General features: G+C 57.4%; 2 protein-coding genes across 2 annotated transcripts; one reads left to right on the top strand and one right to left on the bottom strand.

Moving 5' to 3' along the window:
- Positions 1-1,680: 1,680 nt before the first annotated feature.
- On the top strand, positions 1,681-9,150 carry LOC311165774 (G protein pathway suppressor 2-like; the record flags this gene model as incomplete). Its single annotated transcript, XM_084227276.1, has 8 exons — positions 1,681-1,757; positions 3,824-3,900; positions 5,593-5,770; positions 6,913-7,005; positions 7,604-7,683; positions 8,279-8,347; positions 8,587-8,677; positions 8,797-9,150. Coding segments are annotated over 8 exons (886 nt in total), but the record flags the coding sequence as incomplete, so codon positions are not given.
- Positions 9,151-9,289: 139 nt separating this feature from the next.
- Positions 9,290-22,280, bottom strand: EIF5A (eukaryotic translation initiation factor 5A). The gene is made up of 6 exons (XM_084227277.1): positions 22,172-22,280; positions 18,117-18,288; positions 14,529-14,633; positions 11,732-11,863; positions 10,760-10,827; positions 9,290-9,615 (listed from the first exon to the last, which is right to left on the bottom strand). The coding sequence occupies exons 2-5, from the start codon at positions 18,279-18,281 to the stop codon at positions 10,765-10,767; spliced, it is 465 nt and encodes a 154-aa protein (XP_084083403.1). The 5' UTR covers positions 18,282-18,288; positions 22,172-22,280; the 3' UTR covers positions 9,290-9,615; positions 10,760-10,764.
- Between the last annotated feature and the right edge of the window lie 1,753 nt (positions 22,281-24,033).

The following is a 24,033-nucleotide window of genomic DNA, read 5'->3' on the forward strand; positions in this document are numbered from 1 at the left end:
TGTTTGTGTTTCTGGGGTGTTTTTGGGGTGATGTTTGTGGTTTTGGGGTGATGTTTGTGGTTTTTGGGGTGGTTTAGGGGTGATTTGTAAGGTTTTGGGGTGATGTTTGTGATTTTGGGGTGGTTTTTGGGGTGGTTTTGGGGTGATTCTGGCTGGTTTTGGGCTGGTTTGTGAGTTCTTGGGTGCTGTTTGTGTTTTTGGGGTGGTTTTGGGTCAATGTTTGTGATTTTGGGGTGATACTTGTGTTTTTGGGGGTGGTTTTGGGGTGGTTTAGGGGTGATTTGTGAGTTTTTGGGGTGATGTTTGTATTTTTGGGGTGATTTTGGGTCAATGTTTGTGTTTTTGGGGTGTTTCTGGAGCAATGTTTGTGTTTTGGGGGTGATTTTGGGGTGATGTTTGTGAGTTTTTGGCTCAATGTTTGTGTTTTGGGGCAATGTTTGTGAGTTTTTGGGGTGCTGTTTGTATTTTTGGGGTGTTTCTGAGGTGTTTTTGGGTCAATGTTTGAGTTTTGGGGTGTTTTTGGGGTGTTTTTGGGGTGTTTTGGGGTGTTTCTGGGTCCATGTTTGTATTTTTGGGGTGATTTTGGGTCAATGTTTGTATTTTTGGGGTGTTTTTGGGGTCCATGTGTGTGATTTTGGGGTGCTGTTTGTATTTCTGAGGTGTTTTTGGGGTGTTTCTGGGGTGTTTTTGGGTGTTTCTGGTCCATGTTTGTATTTCTGAGGTGTTTTTGGGGTCCATGTGTGTGATTTTGGGGTGCTATTTGTATTTTTGGGGTGTTTTTGGGGTCCATGTTTGAGTTTTGGGGGTGCTGTTTGTATTTTTGGGGTGATTTTGGGTCAATGTGTGTGATTTTGGGGTGTTTTGGGTCCATGTTTGTATTTTTGGGGTCCATGTGTGTGATTTTGGGGTGCTGTTTGTATTTTTGGGGTGTTTTGGGTCAATGTTTGTATTTTTGGGGTGTTTTTGGGGTCCATGTGTGTGATTTTGGGGTGCTGTTTGTATTTTTGGGGTGTTTTTGGGGTCCATGTGTGTGATTTTGGGGTGCTGTTTGTATTTTTGGGGTGTTTTGGGTCAATATTTGAGTTTTTGGGTCAATGTTTGTATTTTTGGGGTGATTTTGGGTCAATGTTTGTGTTTTTGGGGTGCTGTTTGTATTTTTGGGGTGATTTTGGGTCGATATTTGAGTTTTTGGGGTGTTTCTGGGTCAATGTTTGAGATTTTGGGGTGATTTTGGGTCAATGTTTGAGTTTTGGGATGTTTCTGGGTCAATGTTTGAGTTTTTGGGGTGATTTTGGGTCAATGTTTGAGTTTTGGGATGTTTCTGGGTCAATGTTTGTGTTTTTGGGATGTTTCTGGGTCAATGTTTGAGTTTCTGGGGTGTTTCTGGGGTGTTTTTGGGGTGGTATTTGTGATTTTGGGTCAATGTTTGAGTTTTGGGGTGTTGCTGGGTTGATGTTTGAGTTTTTGGGGTGTTTCTGGGGTGTTTTTGGGGTGATTTTGGGTCCATGTGTGATTTTGGGTCAATGTTTGTAATTTTGGGGTGTTTCTGGGTCAGTGTTTGTGTTTTTGGGGTGGTTTGTGAGTTTTTGGGGTGCTGTTTGTATTTCTGAGGTGTTTTTGGGGTGTTTTTGGGGTGTTTTGGGTCCATGTTTGAGTTTTTGGGGCGCTCCCATCCCGCAGTGACCTGACCACGCTGACGGCGGCCGCCTACCCGCAGGGTCTGGGGGTGCCGGGGGCTCACCTGCTGGGCATGGCAGGTATGGGGGATTGGGGGGGATCCTGGGGGGGATTTGGGGGGTGTGGGGGGGTCCTGTGGGGATTTGGGGGGTCCTGGAGGGGTCTGGGGGGGATTTAGGGGGTCCTGGGGGGATTTGGGGGGTCCTGGGGGGGATTTGGGGGGTCCTGGGGGCGTCCTGTGGGTCCTGGAGGAGATTTGGGGGATCCTGGGGAGGATTTGGGGGGTCCTGAAAGGGTGTGGGGGGGATTTGGGGGGTCCGGGGGGGGATTTAGGGGGGTTCTGAAAGCGTTTGGGGGGTCTGAGGGGGATTTGGGGGATCCTGGGTGGGATCTGGGGGGTCCTGGGGGGTCCTGGAGGGGATTTGGGGGGGATTTAGGGGGTCCTGTGGGGATTTGGGGGGTCCTGGAGGGGTCCTGGAGGGGATTTGGGGGGTCCTGAAAGGGTTTGGGAGGGATCTGGGGGGGATTTGGGGGGTCCTGGGGGGGATTTGGGGGGGCATGAAAGGGTGTGGGGAATCCTGGGGGGGATTTGGGGGGTCCTGGGGGGGTCCTGGAGGGGATTTGGGGGGGTCCTGGGGGGATTTGGGGGGTCCTGAAAGGGTCTGGGGGGGATTTAGGGGGTCCTGGGGGGATTTGGGGGGTCCTGGGGAGGATTTGGGGGGTCCTGAAAGGGTTTGGGAGGGATCTGGGGGGGATTTGGGGGATCCTGGGTGGGATTTGGGGAGTCTGGGGGGATTTGGGGGGTCCTGGAGGGGATTTGGGGAGTCTGGGGGGATTTGGGGGGTCCTGGGGAGGATTTGGGGGGTCCTGAAAGGGTGTGGGGGGGATTTGGGGGGTCCGGGGGGGGATTTAGGGGGGTTCTGAAAGCGTTTGGGGGGTCTGGGGGGGAATTTGGGGGATCCTGGGGAGGATTTGGGGGGTCCTGAAAGGGTTTGGGGGGGTCCTGGGGGGTATTTGGGGGGTCCTGGGGGGGATTTGGGGGGGATTTAGGGGGTCCTAGAGGGGATTTAGGGGGTCCTGGGGGGATTTGGGGGGTCCTGGAGGGGATTTGGGGGGTCTGGGGGGATTTGGGGGATCCTGAAAGGGTTTGGGAGGGATCTGGGTGGGATTTGGGGGGGTCCTAGGGGGTTTGGGGGGTCCTGGGTGGGATTTGGGGGGGTCCTGGGGGGGATTGGGGGATCCTGGGGAGGATTTGGGGGGTCCTGAAAGGGTTTGGTGGGGATTTGGGGGGTCCTGGAGGGGTCTGGGGGTCCTGGGGGGGTCCTGGAGGGGATCTGGGGGGCTTTGGGGGGGATCCTGAGGAGTCCTGGAGGGGATTTGGGGGGTCCTGAAAGGGTTTGAGAGGGATCTGGGTGGGATTTGGGGGGTCCTGGGGGGATTTGGGGGGTCCTGAAAGGGTTTGGGGAATCCTGGGGGGGATTTGGGGGGTCCTGGGTGGGATTTGGGGGGTCTTGGGGGGGTCCTGGAGGGGATTTTGGGGGTCCTGAAAGAATTTGGGGGGTCCTGGGGGGAATTTGGGGGGTCCTATGGGGATTTGGGGGATCCTGAAAGGGTTTGGGAGGGATCTTGGGGGGATTTGGGGGGTCTTGGGTGGGATTTGGGGAGTCTGGGGGGATTTGGGGGGTCCTGGGGGTGATTTGGGGGGGGTCCTGGGAGTTTGTGGGGGGATTTGGGGGTCCTGGGTGGAATTTGGGGGGTCTGGGTGGGATCTGGGGGGGATTTTGGGGGGTTTGGGGGGGATTTGGGAGGTCCTGGAGGAGATTTGGGGGGTCTGGGGGGAACTTAGGGGGTCCTGAGGGGATTTGGGGGGTCCTGGGGGGGATTTTGGGGATCCTGGGGGAATTTCAAAGAGATTTGGGGGGTCCTGAGGGGATTTGGGGGCTCCTGGTGGAAATTTGGGGGGAGTCCTGGAGGGTTTGGGTGAATCCTGAGAAGTTTTGGGGGGAATTTTAGGGGTCTTTGGGGGGATTTTGGGGGGGATCCTGGGGGGGTTTGGGGCTGATTTTGGGGTGATTTTGGGGGTGACTCTGAGATAATCTTGTGGTGATTTTGGGGTGACTTTTGGCGATTTTGGGGTCCCCCACAGGCAGCCCGGGGGGGCCTCGCTCGGGGCTCATCGGGGCCGACCGGGCCAAGCAAATGTTCGGGCCCCCCGTGATCAGCGTGAGTCGGGGGGCTGGGGGGGCTTGGGGGGGCTTGGGGGGGATTTGGGGGGGCTTGGGGGGATTCTGGGGGGGCTTGAGGGGATTCTGGGGGGATTTGGGGGGGGCTTGGGGGGGTTTGGGGGGGATTTGGGGGGGCTTGGGGGGATTCTTGGGGAGTTTGGGGGGGATTTTGGGGGGTGTGGAGGGGCTTGGGGGGGCTTGGGGGTATTTGGGGGATATTTGGGGGGGCTTGGGGTGGATTTTGGAAGGTGTGGAGGGGATTTTGGGGGGATTTGGGGGGGCTTGGGGGGATTTTGGGGGGGATTTTGGGGATTTGGGGGGAATTTGGGGGGTTGGGGGGGATTTGGGGGATTTTGGGGGGATTTTGGGGGGAATTTGGGGGGATTCGGGGGGGGGCTGGGGGGGTTTGGGGGGATTTTGGGGGATTCGGGGGGGCTGGGGGGGTTTGGGGGGGCTTTGGGGGGGTTTGGGGGGCAATTGGGGGATTTTGGGGGGGCTTGGGGGGATTTTGGGGGGGTCTGAGGGGATTTGGGGGGAATTTTGGGGGATTTGGGGAGATTTTGGGGGGCTTTGGGGGAATTTTGGGGGGATTTGGGGGGGTCTGAGAGGATTTTGGGGGGGCTTGGGGGGAATTTGGGGGGATTTTGGGGGATTTGGGAGAAATTTGGGGGGATTCTGGGGGGGTTTGGGGGGGATTTGGGAGGATTTGGGGAGGTTGGGGGGGATTTTGGGGGATTCGGGGGGGGGGCTGGGGGGGTTTGGGGGGATTTTGGGGGGGCGTGGGGGGATTTTGGGAGATTTTGGGGGGGATTTTGGGGATTTGGGGGGGATTTTGTGGGGGCTTGGGGGGATTTGGGGGAGAATTGAGGGGGTTTGAGGGGATTTTGGGGGGATTCTGGGGGGGTATCAGGGGGTTTGAGGGGATTTTGGGGGATTCTGGGGGGATTTAGGGGATTTTGGGGGAAATTTTGGGGGATTTTGAGGGGATTTGGGGGGGTCTGAGGGGGTTTGGGGGGGATTTTGGGGGATTCTGGGGGGATTTGGGGGGGCTTGGGATTTTGGGGGGGGTCTGAGGGGATTTTGGGGGGAATTTAGGGGATCTGGGGGGGCTTTGGGAGGATTTTGGGGGGATTTGGGGGGATTTGGGGGGGTCTGAGAGGATTTTGGGGAATTCTGGGGGAGGTTTGAGGGGGTTTGGGGGGATTTTGGGGGGAATTTGGGGGGGATTTGGAGGGGATTTGGGGGGTCTTGGGGCGATTTGGGGGGAATTTGGGGGGTGTGGAGGGGATTATGGGGGGATCCCCCCAGATCTCAGGGACCCCTCCCCCCTGTTCTGAGCCCCCTCCCCAATTTCTGAACCCCCCTCCCCCATTCCAGCCCCGCCATTTTGGGGCCCAGCCACCCTTTGGGGGAGGGGGGGATCCCCAATCCTGGGACCCCTCCCCAATTCCTGGGACCCCCCCAAAATCTCAGGGACCCCTCCCCCACGTCCTGAGCCCCCTCCCCAATTTCTGACCCCCCCTCCCCCATTCCAGCCCCGCCATTTTGGGGCCCAACTGAACCTTTGGGGGAGGGGGGATCCCCAATCCCAGACCCCCCCCCAATTCCAGCACCCCCTCCCCAATTCCTGGGATCCCCCCCAGATCTCAGGGACCCCTCCCCAATTTCTGACCCCCCTCCCCCGTTCCAGCCCCGCCATTTTGGGGCCCAGCCGCCCTTTGGGGCCGGGGGGGATCCTGGAGCCTTCGGGGGGGCCCAGGGGGGCCCTGGCCCCGCCCCCTTCGGGGTGGGGCAGAGCCCGGCCCCGCCCCCGCCCTTTCCCCCCGCCCAACCCCCCCCGGCCTACGGAGGAGCCCAGCAGCTGCGGCGTGAGTGAGACTGGGGAGACTGGGATGGACTGGGAGGGACTGGGAGGGACTGGGATGGGACTGGGATGGACTGGAAATGGACTGGGATGGGACTGGGATGGACTGGAAATGGACTGGGGGGGACTGGGATGGACTGGGAGGGACTGGGATGGACTGGGAGGGACTGGGAGGGGAACTGGGAGGGACTGGGATGGGACTGGGGGGGACTGGGGGGGACTGGGAGGGACTGGGAGGGACTGGGAAGGGATTGGGAGGGACTGGGAGGGACTGGGAGGGACTGGGGGGGAACTGGGATGGGACTGGGAGGGGAAGGGAGATGCTGGGAGCACTGGGAGTTACTGGTTTATACTGGTCCATACCAGTCCATACTGGTCCATATTGGTCCGTACTGGTCTGTACTGGTCCGCACTGGTCCATAATGGTCTGTACTGGTCTGTACTGGTTTATTCTGGTCCATACTGGTCCATACTGGTCCATACTGGTCTGTACTGGTCCATACTGGTCCATACTGGTCCGTACTGGTCCATACTGATCCATACCGGTACGTACTGGTCCATACTGGTCTGTACTGGTCTGTACTGGTCCATACTGGTTCATACTGGTCCATACTGGTCTGTACTGGTCTGTACTGGTTTATTCTGGTCCATACTGGTCCATACTGGTCCCTACTGGTCCGTACTGGTCCGTACTGGTCCGTACCGGTCCGTACTGGTCTGTACTGGTTTATTCTGGTCCATACTGGTCCGTACCGGTCCGTACTGGTCCATACTGGTCCCTACTGGTCCGTACTGGTCCGTACTGGTCCGTACCGGTCCATACTGGTCCGTACTGGTCCATACCGGTCCATACTGGTCCATACTGGTCCATACTGGTCCGTACTGGTCCATACTGGTCCGTACTGGTCCATACTGGTCCATACTGGTCCGTACTGGTCTGTACTGGTCCATACTGGTCCATACTGGTCCGCACTGGTCCGCACTGGTCCATACTGGTCCGTACTGGTCCATACTGGTCCGTACTGATCCATACTGGTCCGTACTGGTCTGTACTGGTCCATACTGGTCCGTACCAGTCTGTACTGGTCCATACTGGTCTGTACCGGTCCGTACTGGTCCATACTGGTCCGTACTGGTCTCTCCCAGCCCCCGCCGCGTTCCCGGCGCTGCCGTTCCTGCCCCAGCAGCCGCCAGGGGGCGCCTTCGGCCTGCACGGGCACTTCCCCCCCGCACAGCCAGGTGAGAACACCTGGGCACACCCACCTGGCACACCTGGGGACACCTGGGGGCACCTGGGCACACCTGGGAGCACCTGGGCATGGCTGGGACCCACCTGGGCACACCTGGGCATGGCTGGGGGCACCTGGGGGCACATGGGGGCACAGTTGGGCACACCTGGCACACCTGGGTACAGCTGGGCACACCTGGGCACACCTGGGGGCACCTGGGGGACAATTGGAATAGACCTGGGCACACCTGGGCACATCTGGGACAAATCAGGGGACACCTGAGGGCACCTGGGGGCACCTGGGCACACCTGGGGGTACCTGGGCACACCTGGGCACACCTGGGGTACACCTGGGACACACCTGGGGCACACCTGGGCACACCTGGGGCGACAACTTGGCACACCTGGGCATGGCTGGGAGCATCTGGGGACACCTGGGGGCACAGTTGGGCACACCTGGGACACACCTGGGCACACCTGGGCACACCTGGGGACACCTGGGCACACCTGGGCACACCTGGGGCACACCTGGAGCACACCTGGGGGCACACCTGGGCACACCTGGCACACCTGGGGGCACCTCTCAGCTGTGCCCTCCCCTCCCCCCAGGGTTCCTCCCCCCCAGTTCGTCGCTGCCCCTGCAGAAGCAGCTGGAGCACGCCAACAGCCAATCAGGCTTCAGCGAGCCCGTGAGTGGGCGGGGCCTCTGTAAAAGGGGCGGGGTATCGGGAAAGGGGCCAATCAGGGATTAGTGAGCTTGTGAGTGGGGTGGGGCTTCTGTAAAAGGGGCGGAGCGTCCAGGAAAAAGGCCAATCAGGGTTTAGCGTGTCTGTGAGAGGGGTGGGGCCTCTGTAAAGGGGGCGGGGCATCTGGAAAGGGACCAATCAGGGTTCAGCAAGCCCGTGAGTGGGGCGGGGCCTCTGTAAAAGGGGCGGGGCACTGGGAGGGACAGGTCAACAGCCAATCCGGGTTCAGCAAGTTCATAAGAGGGGTGGAGCCACAGGTAAAGGGGAGGAGCCATAGAAAGGGGGTGTGGCCATAAAAGGGAGGAGGAACCAACAGCCAATCAGGGCTCAGCGAGGTGGGGGCGGGGCAGAAAAGGAGGTGGGGGAGGGGCAATGAGGTGGGGGAGGGGAAAAGGTTTGGCGGGGGGGAGGGGCAGCAAAGCCGGAATTGGGGGTGGGGGGAGGGGAAAAGGGGGTGGGGTTGGAGGGTGGGGGAGGGGCGGGGGGTGGTCCAGGTGGGGGTGTCCCCTCCCCCTCACCCCTCCCCCACCCCCTGCAGGCGCTGCACCCCGGCCCCGCCCTCCTGCCCAGCCCCCAACTGCCCGTGGCCATCCAGGGCAACGCCAAGGTGGGGGAGGGGCGGGGCCAAGGGGGGGAGGGGCACGGAGGGGTGGGGGAGGGGAAATGGCGGAACACGGAGGGGGGAGGGGCAGAAAGTTCAGGTGGGGGGAGGGGCAGGGAAGGATTTGAAGGGGGAGGGGCGGTGGGGGAGGGGCAGATTTTTCTGCGGGTTTGGGTGGGGGGTGAGTGTGGGGGAGGGGCAGGCACTCCACGTGCCCCTCCCCCACCCCTCCCCTCCCCCCCCAGCCGGCGCTGCCCTTCCCCGCCCCCCCCCCGCGCCGCGTCCCCCGGAAGTTTCCCCGCCCACGGCTCCGCCCCGCAGGCCCCGCCCCCACACGTGAGTGCTCCGCCCCTCCCCCACTCACCTTCCTCAGGCCCCTCCCCCACCAGCGATGGGAGGGGGAGGGGCAGCGCCGCCCCTCCCCCACCCCCCTCACGGCCCCTCCCCCACCCCAGGCCCGGCACGGCCCCTTCCTCCCCCACGGGCAGGGCCAGCGCTTCTACCACAAGTGATGACGTCACCGAGGCCACGCCCCCGCCCGCATGACGTCGTGGCAGGACACACCCCCTCCCACCCCACCCTGCCTGCCTGGGTGACGTCATGGATGGGGGAGGGGATTTTAAACAAAACTGGGGGGGGAGGGGAGGGCGGTGACCCCTCCCCCACCCCCGGGTGAGTAATTAGAGCTGTAATTAATGAATTAATGAATGGAGTCGTTAATGAATGGAGTCATTAACGAATGGAGTCATTAATGAAGTGATGGAATTGGAGCAATGAAATAAAAATCTTTTAAAAATAAAAAAATAAAATTTTTTTCATTTTGGGCGTGGTCTCTGCCTCGCCCCTCCCCCCCTCCCCCTCCCCCCCCACCCCCAATTAACGCCGTTAATTAACGAAGCGATGGCTTTAATTATTTATTTATTTATTTATTTATTTCCCATCCGGCGAGGCCCCAACGAAGGGGGGGGGGAGGGGCAGGGGGGGAGTGGCGAAAGGGGAGGAGCCAAGAGGGGGGGAGGGGCCTGGGGCCACCCCTCCCCCCCTTTTCGAGGGGCGCCCCTCCCCCACCGCGGGGCTGGGAGGGGGCGGGGTTAAAGAAGGGGGAGGGGTTTGGGGGGGAGGGGCGGGGGGGACCCCTCCAGCCCCCCCCAGAGTTTGAGCCCCTCCCCCCTCCGGGTCGCCCCTCCCCCCTCGCGCCCCTCCCCCAGCTCCCCCCTCCCCCCCCCGCGGCTGCAGTTGGGGGAGGGGCCCGGCCCGACCCCGGCGGCGCCGGCCTGGGGAGAGAGAGAGGGGGAGGGGCTGGGACCAGAGCGGGACCCCAGACCCAAAACGGGGACCCCAAATCCCGGAGGGACCCCAGACCCAAAATGGGGACCCCAGACCCAAAACGGGGACCCCAGACCCAAAATGGGGACCCCAAATCCCAGAGGGACCCCAGACCCAAAATGGGGACCCCAAATCCCAGAGGGACCCCAGACCCAAAATGGGGACCCCAAACCCCAGAGGGACCCCAGACCCAAATGGGGACTCCCCACCAATGACCCCCCCAGACCCAAAATGGGGACCCCAAATCCCAGAGGGACCCCAGACCCAAAATGGGGACCCCAGACCCAAAATGGGGACCCCAAATCCCAGAGGGACCCCAGACCCAAAATGGGGACCCCAAATCCCAGAGGGACCCCAGACCCAAATGGGGACCCCAGACCCACATGGGGACCCCCACCAATGACCCCCATGTGACCCAAAATGGGGACCCCAGACCCAAAATGGGGACCCCAAATCCCAGAGACCCCAGACCCAAAATGGGTACCCCAAATCCCAGAGACCCCAGACCCTAATGGGGACCCCAAGTGGGACCCCAGACCCAAAACGGGGACCCCAAATCCGAGACCCCAGACCCAAAAGGGAACCCCCCCAATGACCCCCAACTGACCCAAAATGGGGACCCCAGACCCAAAATGGGGACCCAGACCCAAAATGGGGACCCCAAATCCCAGAGGGACCCCAGACCCAAATGGGGAGCCCAGACCCAAAAGGGGTTCAGTCCCCCAATGACCCCCCCAGACCCAAATGGGGACCCCAGACCCAAAACGAGGACCCCAAATCCCACAGAGACCCCAGACCCAAAATGGGGACCCCAAGGCCCCGCCCCCACCTGCTTTACATGCCAATCCTCACCCTTTTGTCCTTATCTGGCCATAACCCCACCCCCTTTTGCCTTATTTGGCATGGCCCCACCCCCTTTATGCCTTATTTGGTGCAGCTCCGCCCCCTTTTCCTATCTAAGCCCCACCCCTTTTACCATATTTGGCCTGAGCCCCGCCTCTTTAGCCATATTTTGCCTTTAGCCCCGCCCCCTTTCCCATATTTGGCCCCGGCCCCGCCCCCTTTTGCCATATTTGGCGTGGCCCCGCCCACCTGCCCTATTTGGCCATGGCTTTGATCGCGACAGCGGCTTCCTCGGTCATCGCCGACAGCACCGTGATCTGCAGGAGGGACACCAGTAAGGACCAGTATAAACCAGTAAGGACCATTATGGATCAGTACAGACCGGTATGGACCAGTACGGACCAGTATGGACCGGTATAAACCAGTATGGACTGGTATAAACCAGTATGGACCAGTACGGACCGGTATGGACTAGTGTGGACTAATATAAACCAGTATGGACCAGTATGGACCGGTATGGACCAGTATAAACCAGTATGGACCAGTACGGACCAGTATGGACCGGTATGGACCAGTACGGACCAGTATGGACCAGTATGGACTGGTATGGACCGGCACCGACCGGTATAAACTGGTATGGACCAGTATGGAACAATATGGACTCGTATGGACCAGTATGGACCGGTACAGACCAGCATGGACCAGTATGGACCAGTACAGACCAGTATGGACCGGTATGGACCGGTATGGACCAGTATGGACCAGTACAGACCAGTATGGACCAGTATGGACCAGTAAAGACCAGTACGGATCGGTATGGACCAGTACAAACCGGTATGGACCAGTACGGACCACTGTGGACCAGTATGGAGCAGTACAAACCAGTGTGGACCAGTGCAGACCAGTATAAACTGGTACAGACTGGTACACAGACCAGTATAAACGAATAATTCAGTATAACCCAGTACAGACCACTATAACCTAGTATAACCCAGTATAACCAGTATAACCCAGTCCCTGCAGTCCCCCCAGTCCCTCCCAGTATAAACCAGTATAACCAGTACCAGGATCTCCTCGCCGCAGTCGTATTTCTGCTCGATCTCCCGGCCCAGCTCCCCCGGTATAACCAGTACAGACCAGTATAACCCAGTATAACCCAGTATAACCCAGTATAACCCAGCTCCCCCAGTCCCTCCCAGTATAACCCAGTGCTCCCAGTACCAGGATCTCCTCGCCGCAGTCGTATTTCTGCTCGATCTCCCGGCCCAGCTCCCCCTCCGGCAGCCGCAGATCCTCCCGCACCTCGCCGCTGTCCTGGAGCAGCGACAGGTACCCGTCCTGGATGCCGATGAGCTGTGGGACAGGTGAGACAGGTGAGACAGGTGAGACAGGTGAGACAGGTGAGACAGGTAACCCTACAGACAGAGAGGTACCCGTCCTGGATGCCGATGAGCTGCAGGTGAGATAGACAGGTGAGAGACAGGTGAGACAGGTGAGACAGGTAACCCTACAGACATACAGGTACCCGTCCTGGATGCCGATGAGCTACAGGTGAGATAGACAGGTGAGACAGGTAAGATAGACAGGTATGGACAGGTAACACGCACAGGTACCCGTCCTGGATGCCGATGAGCTGCAGGTGAGACAGGTGAGACAGACAGGTAACACACACAGATAACCCATCATCACTGACAGGTACCCGTCCTGGATGCCGATGAGCTGCAGGTGAGAGACAGGTGAGACAGGTGAGACAGACAGGTGAGAGAGGTAACACACACAGGTAACCCATCAGCACTGACAGGTACCTGTCCTGGACGCCGATGAGCTGCAGGTGAGACAGGGGAGATACACAGGTGAGACAGGTGAGACAGACAGGTGAGACAGGTACACACAGGTAACCCGTCACCACTGACAGGTACCCGTCCTGGATGCCGATGAGCTGCACAGGTGAGATACACAGGTGAGACAGACAGGTAACCCTACAGACAGACAGGTACCCGTCCTGGATGCCGATGAACTGTGAGACAGGTGAGACAGGTGAGACAGGTACAGACAGGTAATACACACAGGTACCCGTCCTGGATGCTGATGAGCTGCAGGTGAGACAGGTGAGACAGGTGAGACAGGTAACACACACAGGTACCCGTCCTGGATGCCGATGAGCTGCACAGGTGAGACAGGTGAGATACAGGTGAGACAGGTACAGACAGGTAACACACACGGGTACCCGTCCTGGATGCCAATGAGCTACAAGTGAGATAGAGGTGAGACAGCTGAGATACAGGTGAGACAGGTAACACACACAGGTACCCGTCCTGGATGCCGATGAGCTGCAGGTGAGATAGGTATGGACAGGTGAGACAGGTATGGACAGGTGAGACACAGGTACAGACAGGTGACACACACAGGTACCCGTCCTGGATGCCGATGAGCTGCAGGTGAGATAGACAGGTGAGACAGGTGAGACAGGTAACACAGGTAACCCATCATCACTGACAGGTACCCGTCCTGGATGCCGATGAGCTACAGGTGAGACAGATGAGAGACAGGTGAGATACAGGTGAGAGACAGGTATGGACAGGTGAGATACAGGTGAGACAGGTAACCCATCAGCACTGACAGGTACCCGTCCTGGATGCCGATGAGCTGTGAGACAGGTGAGATACAGGTATGGACAGGTGAGACAGGTATGGACAGGTGAGAGACAGGTGAGACAGGTATGGACAGGTACACACAGGTAACACACTCAGGTATCTGTCCTGGATCCCGATGAGCTACAGGTGAGACAGGTGAGACAGGTGACATACAGGTGAGACAGGTATGGACAGGTACACACAGAGGTATCTGTCCTGAATCCTGATGAGCTACAGGTGAGACAGGTACAGACAGGTAAGACACATATGGACAGGTGAGACAGGTACAGACAAGTGAGACACACAGGTACCCGTCCTGCAATCAGCTGCACAGGTGAGACAGGTACAGACAGGTAAGACACATATGGACAGGTGAGACAAGCAGAGACAGGTAGGGACACAGGTGACACACACAGGTGTGGACAGGTGACACACACAGGTACCCGTCCTGGATCCCATTCAGCTGCACAGGTGAGGCAGGTGTGTCCCTGTGCATAGCTGTGTTACCCCTACAGGTGTGCACAGGTGTGTTACCTGTACAGGTGTGTTACCTCAGGTGTATCCCAGGTATATTACCTGTACAGGTGTGTTACCTGTACAGGTGTGTTACAGGTGTGTTACCTGTACAGGTGTGTACAGCTGTGTCTCAGGTGTGTTACCCCAGGTGTATCTCAGGTGTGTTACCTGTACAGGTGTGTTACAGGTGTGTTACCTGTACAGGTGTGTTACCTCAGGTGTGTACAGGTGTGTCACCTGTACAGGTATGTATAGGTGTGTACAGGTGTGTACAGGTGTGTCGCCTGTACAGGTGTGTTACCTCAGGTGTGTTACAGGTGTGTTACCTGTACAGGTGTGTTACCTCAGGTGTGTACAGGTGTATCCCAGGTGTATGACAGGTGTGTTACCTGTACAGGTGGATGGACAGATGTGCACAGGTGTGATACAGGTGTGTCACCTGTCCCAGGTCTGTCCCAGCTGTGTATCCCAGGTGTGTCCCAGGTGTGTCCCCTGTCCCAGGTGTGCCCCAGGTGTGTCTTGGGTGTATCCCAGGTGTGCCCAGGCCTGTCCCAGGTGTGCCCAGGTGTGTCACCTCCCCCAGCTGTGTCCCAGGTGCACCGAGATGTGCCCCAAGTCTGTCCCAGGTGTGCCCAGGTGTGTCTCAGGAGTGTGTCCTGTCCCAGGTGTGTCCCAGGTGTGCCCAGCTGTGCCCAGGTGTGTCCCCTATCCCAGGTGTGCCCAGGCCTGTCCCAGCTGTGCCCAGGTGTGCCCAGCTGTGTCCCAGGTGTGCCCAGGCCTGTCCCAGCTGTGTCCCAGGTGTGCCCAGGTGTGTCACCTGTCCCAGGTGTGCCCAGGTGTGTCCCAGGTGCCCCCAGGTGTGCCCTCACCTGGAAGTCGTTCCGTTTGATGTTGGGCACGTCCATGTTGTGGGTGGACGGACAGATGTCCTCGTACTTCTTGCCCGTGAAGATGTCGATGCCCACCAGGTGCACCTGGGGGAACTGGGGTTACTGGGAGGGACTGGGAGGGACTGGGAGGGGAATGGGATGGACTGGGAGGGACTGGGAGGGACTGGGAGAGACTGGGAGGGACTGGGAGGGAACTGGGAGGGACTGGGAGGGACTGGGAGGGACTGGGAGGGAACTGGGAGGGACTGGGAAGGACTGGGAGGGAACTGGGAGGGACTGGGGGGGACTGGGAGGGAACTGGGAGGGACTGAGAGGGACTGGGAGGGAACTGGGAGGGACTGGGAGGGACTGGGAGGGAACTGGGAGGGGACTGGGATGGACTGGGATGGACTGGGATGGACTGGGGGGGACTGGGAGGGAACTGGGAGGGACTGGGAGAGAACTGGGAGGGAGTGGGTTATACTGGGAGGGACTGGGAGGGCATTGGGATGGACTGGGATGGAACTGGGGGGGACTGGGAGGGACTGGGAGGAACTGGGACAAACTGGGAGAGCAATACTGGGGTTACTGGGATGGACTGGGGGGAACTGGGAGGGGATTGGGATGGGAACTGGGAGGGACTGGGATGGGAACTGGGGGGGGATGGGGTTACTGGGAGGACTGGAACAAACTGGGAGAGCAATACTGGGGTTACTGGGAGCACTGGGAAGGGACTGGGATGGACTGGGAGGGACTGGGAGAGCGATACTGGGGTTACTGGGAGCACTGGGAAGGGACTGGGATGGACTGGGAGGGACTGGGAGAGCGATACTGGGGTTACTGGGAGCACTGGGAGGGGACTGCGAGGGAACTGGGATGGACTGGGAGGAACTGGGGGTTACTGGGAGCACTGGGACAAACTGGGAGACCTATACTGGGATTACTGGGAGGGGAACTGGGGTTACTGGGATGGACTGGGAGGAGCGGAGAGGGAGTTGGGAGGCAACTGGGATAAACTGGGAGGGACTGGGAGGAACTGGGAGGGGAAGTGGAGGAAACTGGGGTTACTGGGATGGACTGGGATGGACTGGGAGCACTGGGAGAGCAATACTGGGAGCACTGGGAGGGGAACTGGGGTTACTGGGAGGAACTGGGATGAACTGGGAGGAACTGGGGGTTACTGGGAGCACTGGGACAAACTGGGAGACCTATACTGGGATTACTGGGAAGGGAACTGGGGTTACTGGGATGGACTGGGAGGGGACTGGGAGCACTGGGAGCGACTGGGAGAGCAAAACTGGGAGCACTGGGAGGGGAACTGGGGTTACTGGGAGGAACTGGGATGAACTGGGTAAGGGATTTGGGTTACTGGGAGTACTGGGACAAACTGGGAGAGCCATACTGGGGTTACTGGGAGCACTGGGGGGGGTGGAAACAATTTTGGGGAATTTTTGGGGCATTTTTGGACCAATCAGAGCCCAGGGCGGGGGCCGCGGCCACTCGGGGCTGACTCAGCTCAGGAATTTGGGAATTTCCCGGGAATTTTGGGATTTTCCTGGCAATTCCAGAATTTTCCTCCCATTCTGGCTACCTTGGCAATCCCAAATTCTCAATTTTGGGCTTTTTGAGTCCTTTTTGGGACATTTTTGGGTGTTTTTGGGGTGATCAGAACCCAAAAAAGTCTCCGTAAGAGACCTCAACCCCTTTGCGCTAACTCGGCTCAGGAATTTGGGAATTTCTCCGGAATTTTCGGATTTTCCTGGCAATTCCAGAATTTTCCTGCCATTTTCGCTACCTCATCATTCCCAAAAGTCCCAATTTTGGGTTTTTTGGGTCCTTTTGGGGGGGATCAGAGCCCCTAAAAAGCACCAACACCCTCTCCATGCCCCGGGATCACTCTGCGCTAACTCGGCTCAGGAATTTGGGATTTTCCCGGGGATTTCTCCCTTCCCACCAGGAATTTCGGGACCTTTCCAGGATTTTGGCTACCTTGGCAATCCCAAATTCTCAATTTTGGGGTTTTTGAGTCCTTTTTGGGGGGAATCAGAGCCCCTAAGATGCTCCAACACCCTCTCCATGCCCCGGGATCCCTCTGCGCTACCTCGGCTCAGGAATTTGGGATTTTCCCGGGGATTTCTCCCTTCCCACCAGGAATTTCAGGACTTTCCCAGGAATTTCAGGATTTTCCTGGGATTTTGGCTACCTCAGCACTCCCAAATCTCCAATTTTTGGGGTTTTTTGGGGGGAATGAGAACCCAAAAAAACCTCTCAGAGCCTCCTTTTGGGACACGGTCACTCGGGGCTAACTCAGCTCAGGAATTTGGGATTTTCCCGGGGATTTTTCCCTCCCCACCAGGAATTTCGGGACCTTGCCAGGATTTTGGCTACCTTGGCAATCCCAAACTCCCAAATTCTGGGATTTTTGGCAGCTTTTTGGGACATTTTTGGGGTGATCAGAACCCAAAAAAGGCTCCGTGAGAGATCTCAATCCCTCTGCGCTAACTCGGCTCAGGAATTTGGGATTTTCCCGGGGATTTCTCCCTTCCCACCAGGAATTTTTGAATTTTACCAGGAATTTCAGGATTTTGGCTACCCTGGCATTCCCAAATTCCCAATTTATATGGGTTTTGGGATATTTTTTGGGACATTTTTGGGTGATCAGAACCCATAAAAGGCTCCGTGAGAGACCTCAACCCCTCTGCGCTAACTCGGCTCAGGAATTTGGGATTTTCCTGGGGATTTTTCCCTTCCCACCAGGAATTTCAGGACTTTCCCAGGAATTTCAGGATTTTCCTGGGATTTTGGCTACCTCAGCACTCCCAAATCTCCAATTTTTGGGGTTTTTTGGGGGGAATGAGAACCCAAAAAAAGCTCTCAGAGCCTCCTTTTGGGACACGGTCACTCGGGGCTGACTCGGCTCAGGAATTTGGGATTTTCCCGGGGATTTCTCCCTTCCCACCAGGAATTTCGGGACCTTTCCAGGATTTTGGCTACCTTGGCAATCCCAAATTCTCAATTTTGGGCTTTTTGAGTCCTTTTGGGGGGAATCAGAGCCCCTAAAATGCTCCAATCCCCTCTCCATGCACCGGAATCCCTCTGCGCTAACTCGGCTCAGGAATTTGGGATTTTCCCGGGGATTTCTCCTTTCCCACCAGGAATTTCAGGACTTTCCCAGGAATTTCAGGATTTTCCTGGGATTCTGGCTACCTCATCACTCCCAAATCTCCAATTTTTGGGGTTTTTTTGGGGGGAATGAGAACCCAAAAAAAGCTCTCAGAGCCTCCTTTTGGGACACGGTCACTCGGGGCTGACTCGGCTCAGGAATTTGGGATTTTCCCGGGGATTTTTCCCTCCCCCCCAGGAATTTCGGGACCTTCCCAGGATTTTGGCTACCTTGGCATTCCCAAATCCCCAATTTTTGGCTTTTTAGGGCATTTTTTGGGGGGAATCAGAGCCTCTAAGATGCTCCAACACCCTCTCCATGCCCCGGGATCCCTCTGCGCTAACTCGGCTCAGGAATTTGGGATTTTCCCGGGGATTTTTCCCTCCCCACCAGGAATTTCGGGACCTTCTCAGGATTTTGGCTACCTTGGCGTGGCCGTGCTTGCCCGTTTTGGAGGTGCTCATCTCCACGATCTTGCAGGGGCGGCCCTTGAGCACCACGAAGCCGTTCTTGCGCAGCGCCGAGCACTGCATGGGGAACGTGGCCGACGCCCCCGCGTCGCCCGTCTCGAAGTCCAGGTCGTCGGCCATCGCCTCTCTGGGGGGGAAATTCCCAAAATTTGGGGGGTCAGGGGGTGGGGAAAGTGAAATTTGGGGGGGCAGGGAGAAGCAGGAAAAATTTGGGGGGCGGGGAAGGTCAGATGACCCCAAAAATTGGGGGGAAAATGGGAAGCGGAACTGAAAAATGCAGTGGAGACCCCCAAAAAAGGGGTTAGAGGGGTGGGGAACCCCAAAATTTGGAGGGTCAGGGGGTGGGGAACCCCAAAATTTGGGGGGTCAGGGGGTGGGGAACCCCAAAATTTGGGGGGTCAGGGGGTGGGGAAAGTGAAATTTGGGGGGTCAAGGAGAAGCAGGAAAAATTTGGGGGTCGGGGAAGGTCGGGGGAGACAAAAATTGGGTATAAAGTGGGAAAGGGAAGATGAAAAAAGACGGTTAAGACCCCAAAAAGGAGATGGAAACCCCAAAAATGGGGTTAAAGGGGTGGGGAACCCCAAAATTTGGGGGGTCAGGGGGTGGGGAAAGTGAAATTTGGGGGGTCAGGAGGAAGCCTGAAAAATTTGGGGGTCGGGGAAGGACGGGGAGGTCAAAATTTGGGGGGAAAGTGGGAAAAAGAAGCTCAAAAAGGAGGCGGAGGGCACGAAAATGGGGTTAAAGGGATGGGGAACCCCAAAATTTGGGGGGTCAGGGGGTGAGGAAACTGAAATTTGGGGGGTCAGGGAGAAGCAGGAAAACTTTGGGGGGCGGGGAAGGTCGGGGGAGCCCAAAACTGGGGGGAAAAGGAGGTGAAAAAGGGGCCGGAAACCTCAAAAAAAGGGAGGTCAGGATGTGGAAACCCGAAAAATTTGGGGGTTCAGAGGGTGAGGAACCCAAAATTTGGGGGGTCAGGGGGTGGGGAAAAGGAAATTTGGGGGGTCAAGGGGTGGGGAAAGTGAAATTTGGGGGTTCAGGGTGGAGCAGGAAAAATTTGGGGGTCGGGGAAGGTCGGGGGAGCCGAAAAATTGGGGGGAAAGTGGGAAAGGGAAGCTGGAAAAGGAGGTGGAGGGCACAAAAATGGGGTTAGGGAGGTGAGGAACCCCAAAATTTGGAGGGTCAGGAGGTGGGGAAAGTGAAATTTGGGGGGTCAGGGAGAAGCTCAAAAAATTTGGGGGTCAGGGAGGGTCGGATGACCCCAAAATTTGGGGGTAAATGAGGTGAAAAAGGGGCCGGAAACCTCAAAAAAAGGGAGGTCAGGAGGTGGAAACCCCAAAATTTGGGGGTTCAGAGAGTGAGGAACCCCAAAATTTGGGGGGTGAGGATGTGGGGAAAATGAAATTTGGGGGGTCAGGGTGGAGCAGGAAAAATTTGGGGGTCGGGGAAGGTCGGGGGAGCCCAAAAATTGGGGGGTAAATGGGAAAAGGAAGATGAAAAATGCAGTGGAGACCCCAAAAAAATGGGGTTAGAGGGGTGGGGAACCCCAAAATTTGGAGGGTCAGGGGGTAGGGAACCCCAAAATTTCGAGGGTCAGAGGGTGGGGAAAGTGAAATTTGGGGGGTCAGGGAGAAGCAGGAAAAATTTGGGGGTCAGGGACCCCAAAAATTGGGAGGAAAGTGGGAAAAGGGGGTGAAAAAGAGGGTGAAGACCCCAAAAAAGAGGTTAAAGGGGTGGGGAACCCCAAAATTTGGGGGTTCAGAGAGTGGGAAAGTCAAAATTTGGGGGGTCAGAGGGTGGGGAAAGTGAAATTTGGGGGGGTCAGGGGAAATCCCAAAAAATTTGGGGGTTGGGGAGAGTCGGGGAACCCCAAAAATTGTGAGGAAAGTGGGAAAAGGGAGATGAAAAATGAGGGTGGAGATCCCAAAAATGGGAAAAGTGAACCCCAAAAATGGGGAACCCCAAAAAAAGGAGAATCAGGAGCCAAAATTGGGGGTGGGGACCCCCAAAAAAGGGGGTGGGGACCCCAAAAATCCCTGTGGGGGGAGGGGAGGTGTCACCTGGGGGGGGTGACACACGTGGGGATCCAGCCTGACCCCTCCCCCCAAAATTTTGGGGGTTCCCCACCCCCAGGACAGGGGGGTTCCCCCAAAAATTCCCCCCTGGGGGGTCGAGGAGGGGGAATTTTGGGGGGTCCAGGGGGGTTTTGGGGGGAATTTTGGGGTTTTTTTTGGGGGGATCCCCTCCTCACAGGAGCCCCCCCCAATTCCTTATGAGGAGTTGGGGACCCCCCAAATTCCTTTTATGGACTTGGGGACCCCCCAAATTCCTTACGAGGAGTTTTGAGGGTCCCCCCATTTCCTTAAAGGGAATTTTGAGGGTCCCCCAAATTCCTTATAAGGAGTTGGGGATCCCCCAAATTCCTTATATGGAGTTGGGGACCCCCAAAATTCCTTATAAGGAGTTTTGAGGGTCCCCCAAATTCCTTATGAGGATTTGGGGACCCCCAAATTCCTTATATGGACTTGGGGACCCCCCAAATTGCTTATGAGGAGTTCTGAGGGTCCCCCAAATTCCTTATAAGGAGTTGGGGACCCCCCAAATTCCTTATATGGAAACTTGCGGGTTCCCCCCCCCCAAGTCCTTATATGGAATTGAGGGCGGTCCCCAATTTCCTTATATGGAAACCTGGGGGTCCCCAATTTCCTTATATGGAAACCCGGGGGTCCCCAATTTCCCCATATGGAAACCCGGGGGTCCCCTATTTCCTTATATGGAATTGAGGGGGTCCCCACTTCCTTATATGGAATCGGGGGGGGGGTCCCCAATTTCCCCACATGGAAACCCGGGGGTCCCCAATTTCCTTATATGCAATCGGGGGGGATCCCCAATTTCCTTATATGGAATTGAGTGGGTCCCCACTTCCTTATGTGGAATCGGGGGGGTCCCCAATTTCCTTATATGGAATTGTGGGGGGTCCTCAATTTCTTCATATGGAAACCCGGGGGTCCCCAATTTCCTCATATGGAATTGAGGGGGGGTCCCCAATTTCTTTAAATGGAATTGGGGGGGGGGTCCCCGATTTTCTCATATGGAAATCCGGTGGTCCCCAATTTCCGCATATGAAGACCCGGGGGTCCCCTATTTCCTTATATGGAATTGAGGGGATCCCCAATTTCCTTATATGGAATTGGGGGGGTCCCCACTTCCTTATATGGAATTGAGGGGGTCCCCAAATTCCTTATATGGAATTGGGGGGGTCCCCAATTTTCTCATATGGAAACCCGAGGGTCCCCAACTTCCTTATATGGAATTGGGGGGGGTCCCTACTTCCTTATGTGGAATTGAGGGGGGGTCCCCACTTCCTCACATGGAAACCCGGGGGTCCCCAATTTCCTTATATGGAATTGGGGGGGTCCCCGATTTCCTTATACGGAATTGGGGGGGTCCCCGAATTCCTTATATGGAAACCCGGGGGTCCCCGAATTCCTTTATGGAATTGGGGGGGTCCCCGATTAAATTATATGGAATAGGGGGGGGGGTCCCGATTTTCTCATATGGAAACCCGAGGGTCCCCAATTTCCTTATACGGAAACTCGGGGGTTCCCCCACTTCCTTATATGGAATCGGAGGGGGGTCCCCAATTTCCCTAAATGGAAACCCGGGGGTCCCCAATTTCCTTATATGGAAACCCGGGGGTCCCCAATTTCCCCACATGGAAACCCGGTGGTCCCCAGTTTCCCTATAAGAAGTTTCGGGGCTCCCATTAATTCCTTATAAGGGTTCTGGGGGGGGGGGGATCCCCAAATTTTTCCTGTGTGGGGGAGGGGGGGGGGGGGTCGCGCGCTCGCCGCCGCCGCCACGCGGCCCCCTGGCGGGCGGGCGCGGCCTAGGCCGGGCCTGAGGGGAAAACCGCACCGGGAAGGGATCGGGAGGCATCACGGAGCTTCTCCCCCCCTTCCCCGAAGGCGCTGCCGCCCCCCGGAACCCCCCGGGGCCGGGCCCGGACTCACCCCCGCGCCCGCGAGCCCCGAAGCCCGAACCGCCGCCGCGCTGGAGCTGCTGCAACCCCCGGGCCCCACCGCGCATGCGCGCCCGCCCCGGGGCGGGGGGAGGAGCGGCACCGAGCATGCGCGGAGAGGGTGGGGCCGCGCCGCGGAGGGAGCCGCGCATGCGCATAAGAGGGAGGGGCGGTGCGGTGGGAAAGCGCGCATGCGCGAAGAAGGGGAGGGTGGGGTTAAGGCTTGGCGGCGCCACCCCGCCGGCGGGTTCTCGCGATATTTGCCGCCCTCAGCAGTTGGCGTGGCCTCGCGAGATTAGCGTGGCGCAGCGCGGGGATGTCGCGATATTTCGCTGAGGCGACGCGGGTCCGCCGGCGAGTTCTCGCGAGATTTGGAGCACGCGGCGGGCGAGGCCCGGCCTCACCTCAGGCGCCTTTGGGGGGGGGGGGGGTGGTGAGGGGGGGGGGGAGTCGTTGCCATGGTAACGCCGCCGGCAGCGCTCGTTATGCAAATGAGCTTAATGACGCTGATCGCCTCACGGCCATCGGCCTGGGTTTATGTCGATTTACGTAGATTTATGCAGATTTATGTAGATTTCCGCGAGCGCACCGCGCTGGGGGTGGTGGTGGGGGTTGATCACTGCGCATGCGCAGCCCGCCGGCCCTCACGTGGCGCCCCCTCTCGGCGCGCGTGCGCGCCACGAGGTTTTCGACCAATCAGAGGCGGCGCTGCCGCGGATCCGCCAATGGGACGCGATGGGGGCGTGGCCTCTGAAGGGGCGGGGCCTGCCCTTAAAGGAGCCGAAATTTGGGAGCCCCTCCCCCCCCAAATCCCCTCCCCCACCCCAAAATCTCCCCCTCCCCTTAAGTTTGGGGTCGAAGTCCCCGAATTTCATTCTTGGCCACGCCCCTCATTTAAATATTGTGCGCTCCGCCTCCTTTCCCCTCCCCCACCCCTGAAATTCCCCAAAAATTCCCAAAATTTCCCCAAATTTCCCCAAAATTCCCCAAATTTTCCCCAAAATTCCCCAAATTTCGGGGTCGCCGCTGTTTCCTTCTCACCTTTATTTACAACCGGGGGGGGGAGAGACCCCAAAAACCCCAAAATTCCCCCCAAAATCCTCCCCAAATCCTTCCTGAAATCGTTGGAGGGGGAAAAAAAAAAACCCAAAAATTTGGGGGGGAGCCCCAAAAACCCCAAAATTTTGGGGGAGGATCCTCAAAATCAACCTGAAAGGACCCAAAAAACCCAAAAATCGCCCCCAAATTGCCTTAAAAAACCCAAATTTTGGTGAATTCCCCCAAAAAGCCCCAAATTTTGAGGGATTCACCCCAAAACGCCCCAAATTTTAGGGGGGGACCCTAAAAATCAACCTCAAAGTGCCAAAAAATTGCTGAAAATTTTGGGGGAGACACCCAAAAAATCGACCCCAAAAATGCGAAAATTGGCCCAAAATCGGCTTCAAAAAACCCAAATTTTCGGGGTTTTGCACCAAAATCGACCCAAAAGGTCCCAAATTTTTGGGGTCCACCTCAAATCAACCTCAAAGTGCCAAAAAACCCCCAAAATTTTGGGAGATTTGCTCTAAATTCAGCCCCAAAAGGGCCCCAAACCCCCAAAAATCGCCTTAAAAAATCACAAATTTTTGAGGTTTTTCCACAAAATCGACCTAAAAGGCCCCAAATTTTGGGGGTTTCGCCCCAAAAGCGACTGAAAAGGCCCCAAATTTTTGGGGTCTCCCTCAAATCAACCTCAAAGTGCCAAAAAACCCCCAAAATTTGGGTGATTTGCCTGAAAATCCTCCCCAAAAGGGCCCAAAACCCCCAAAAATCGCCTTAAAAAAACCCGAATTTTTGGGGTTTTGGCCCCAAAAG

Source organism: Fringilla coelebs (assembly GCF_963513975.1).
Source record: "Fringilla coelebs genome assembly, contig: SCAFFOLD_435, whole genome shotgun sequence".
NCBI classification, from domain to species: Eukaryota; Metazoa; Chordata; class Aves; order Passeriformes; family Fringillidae; genus Fringilla; species Fringilla coelebs.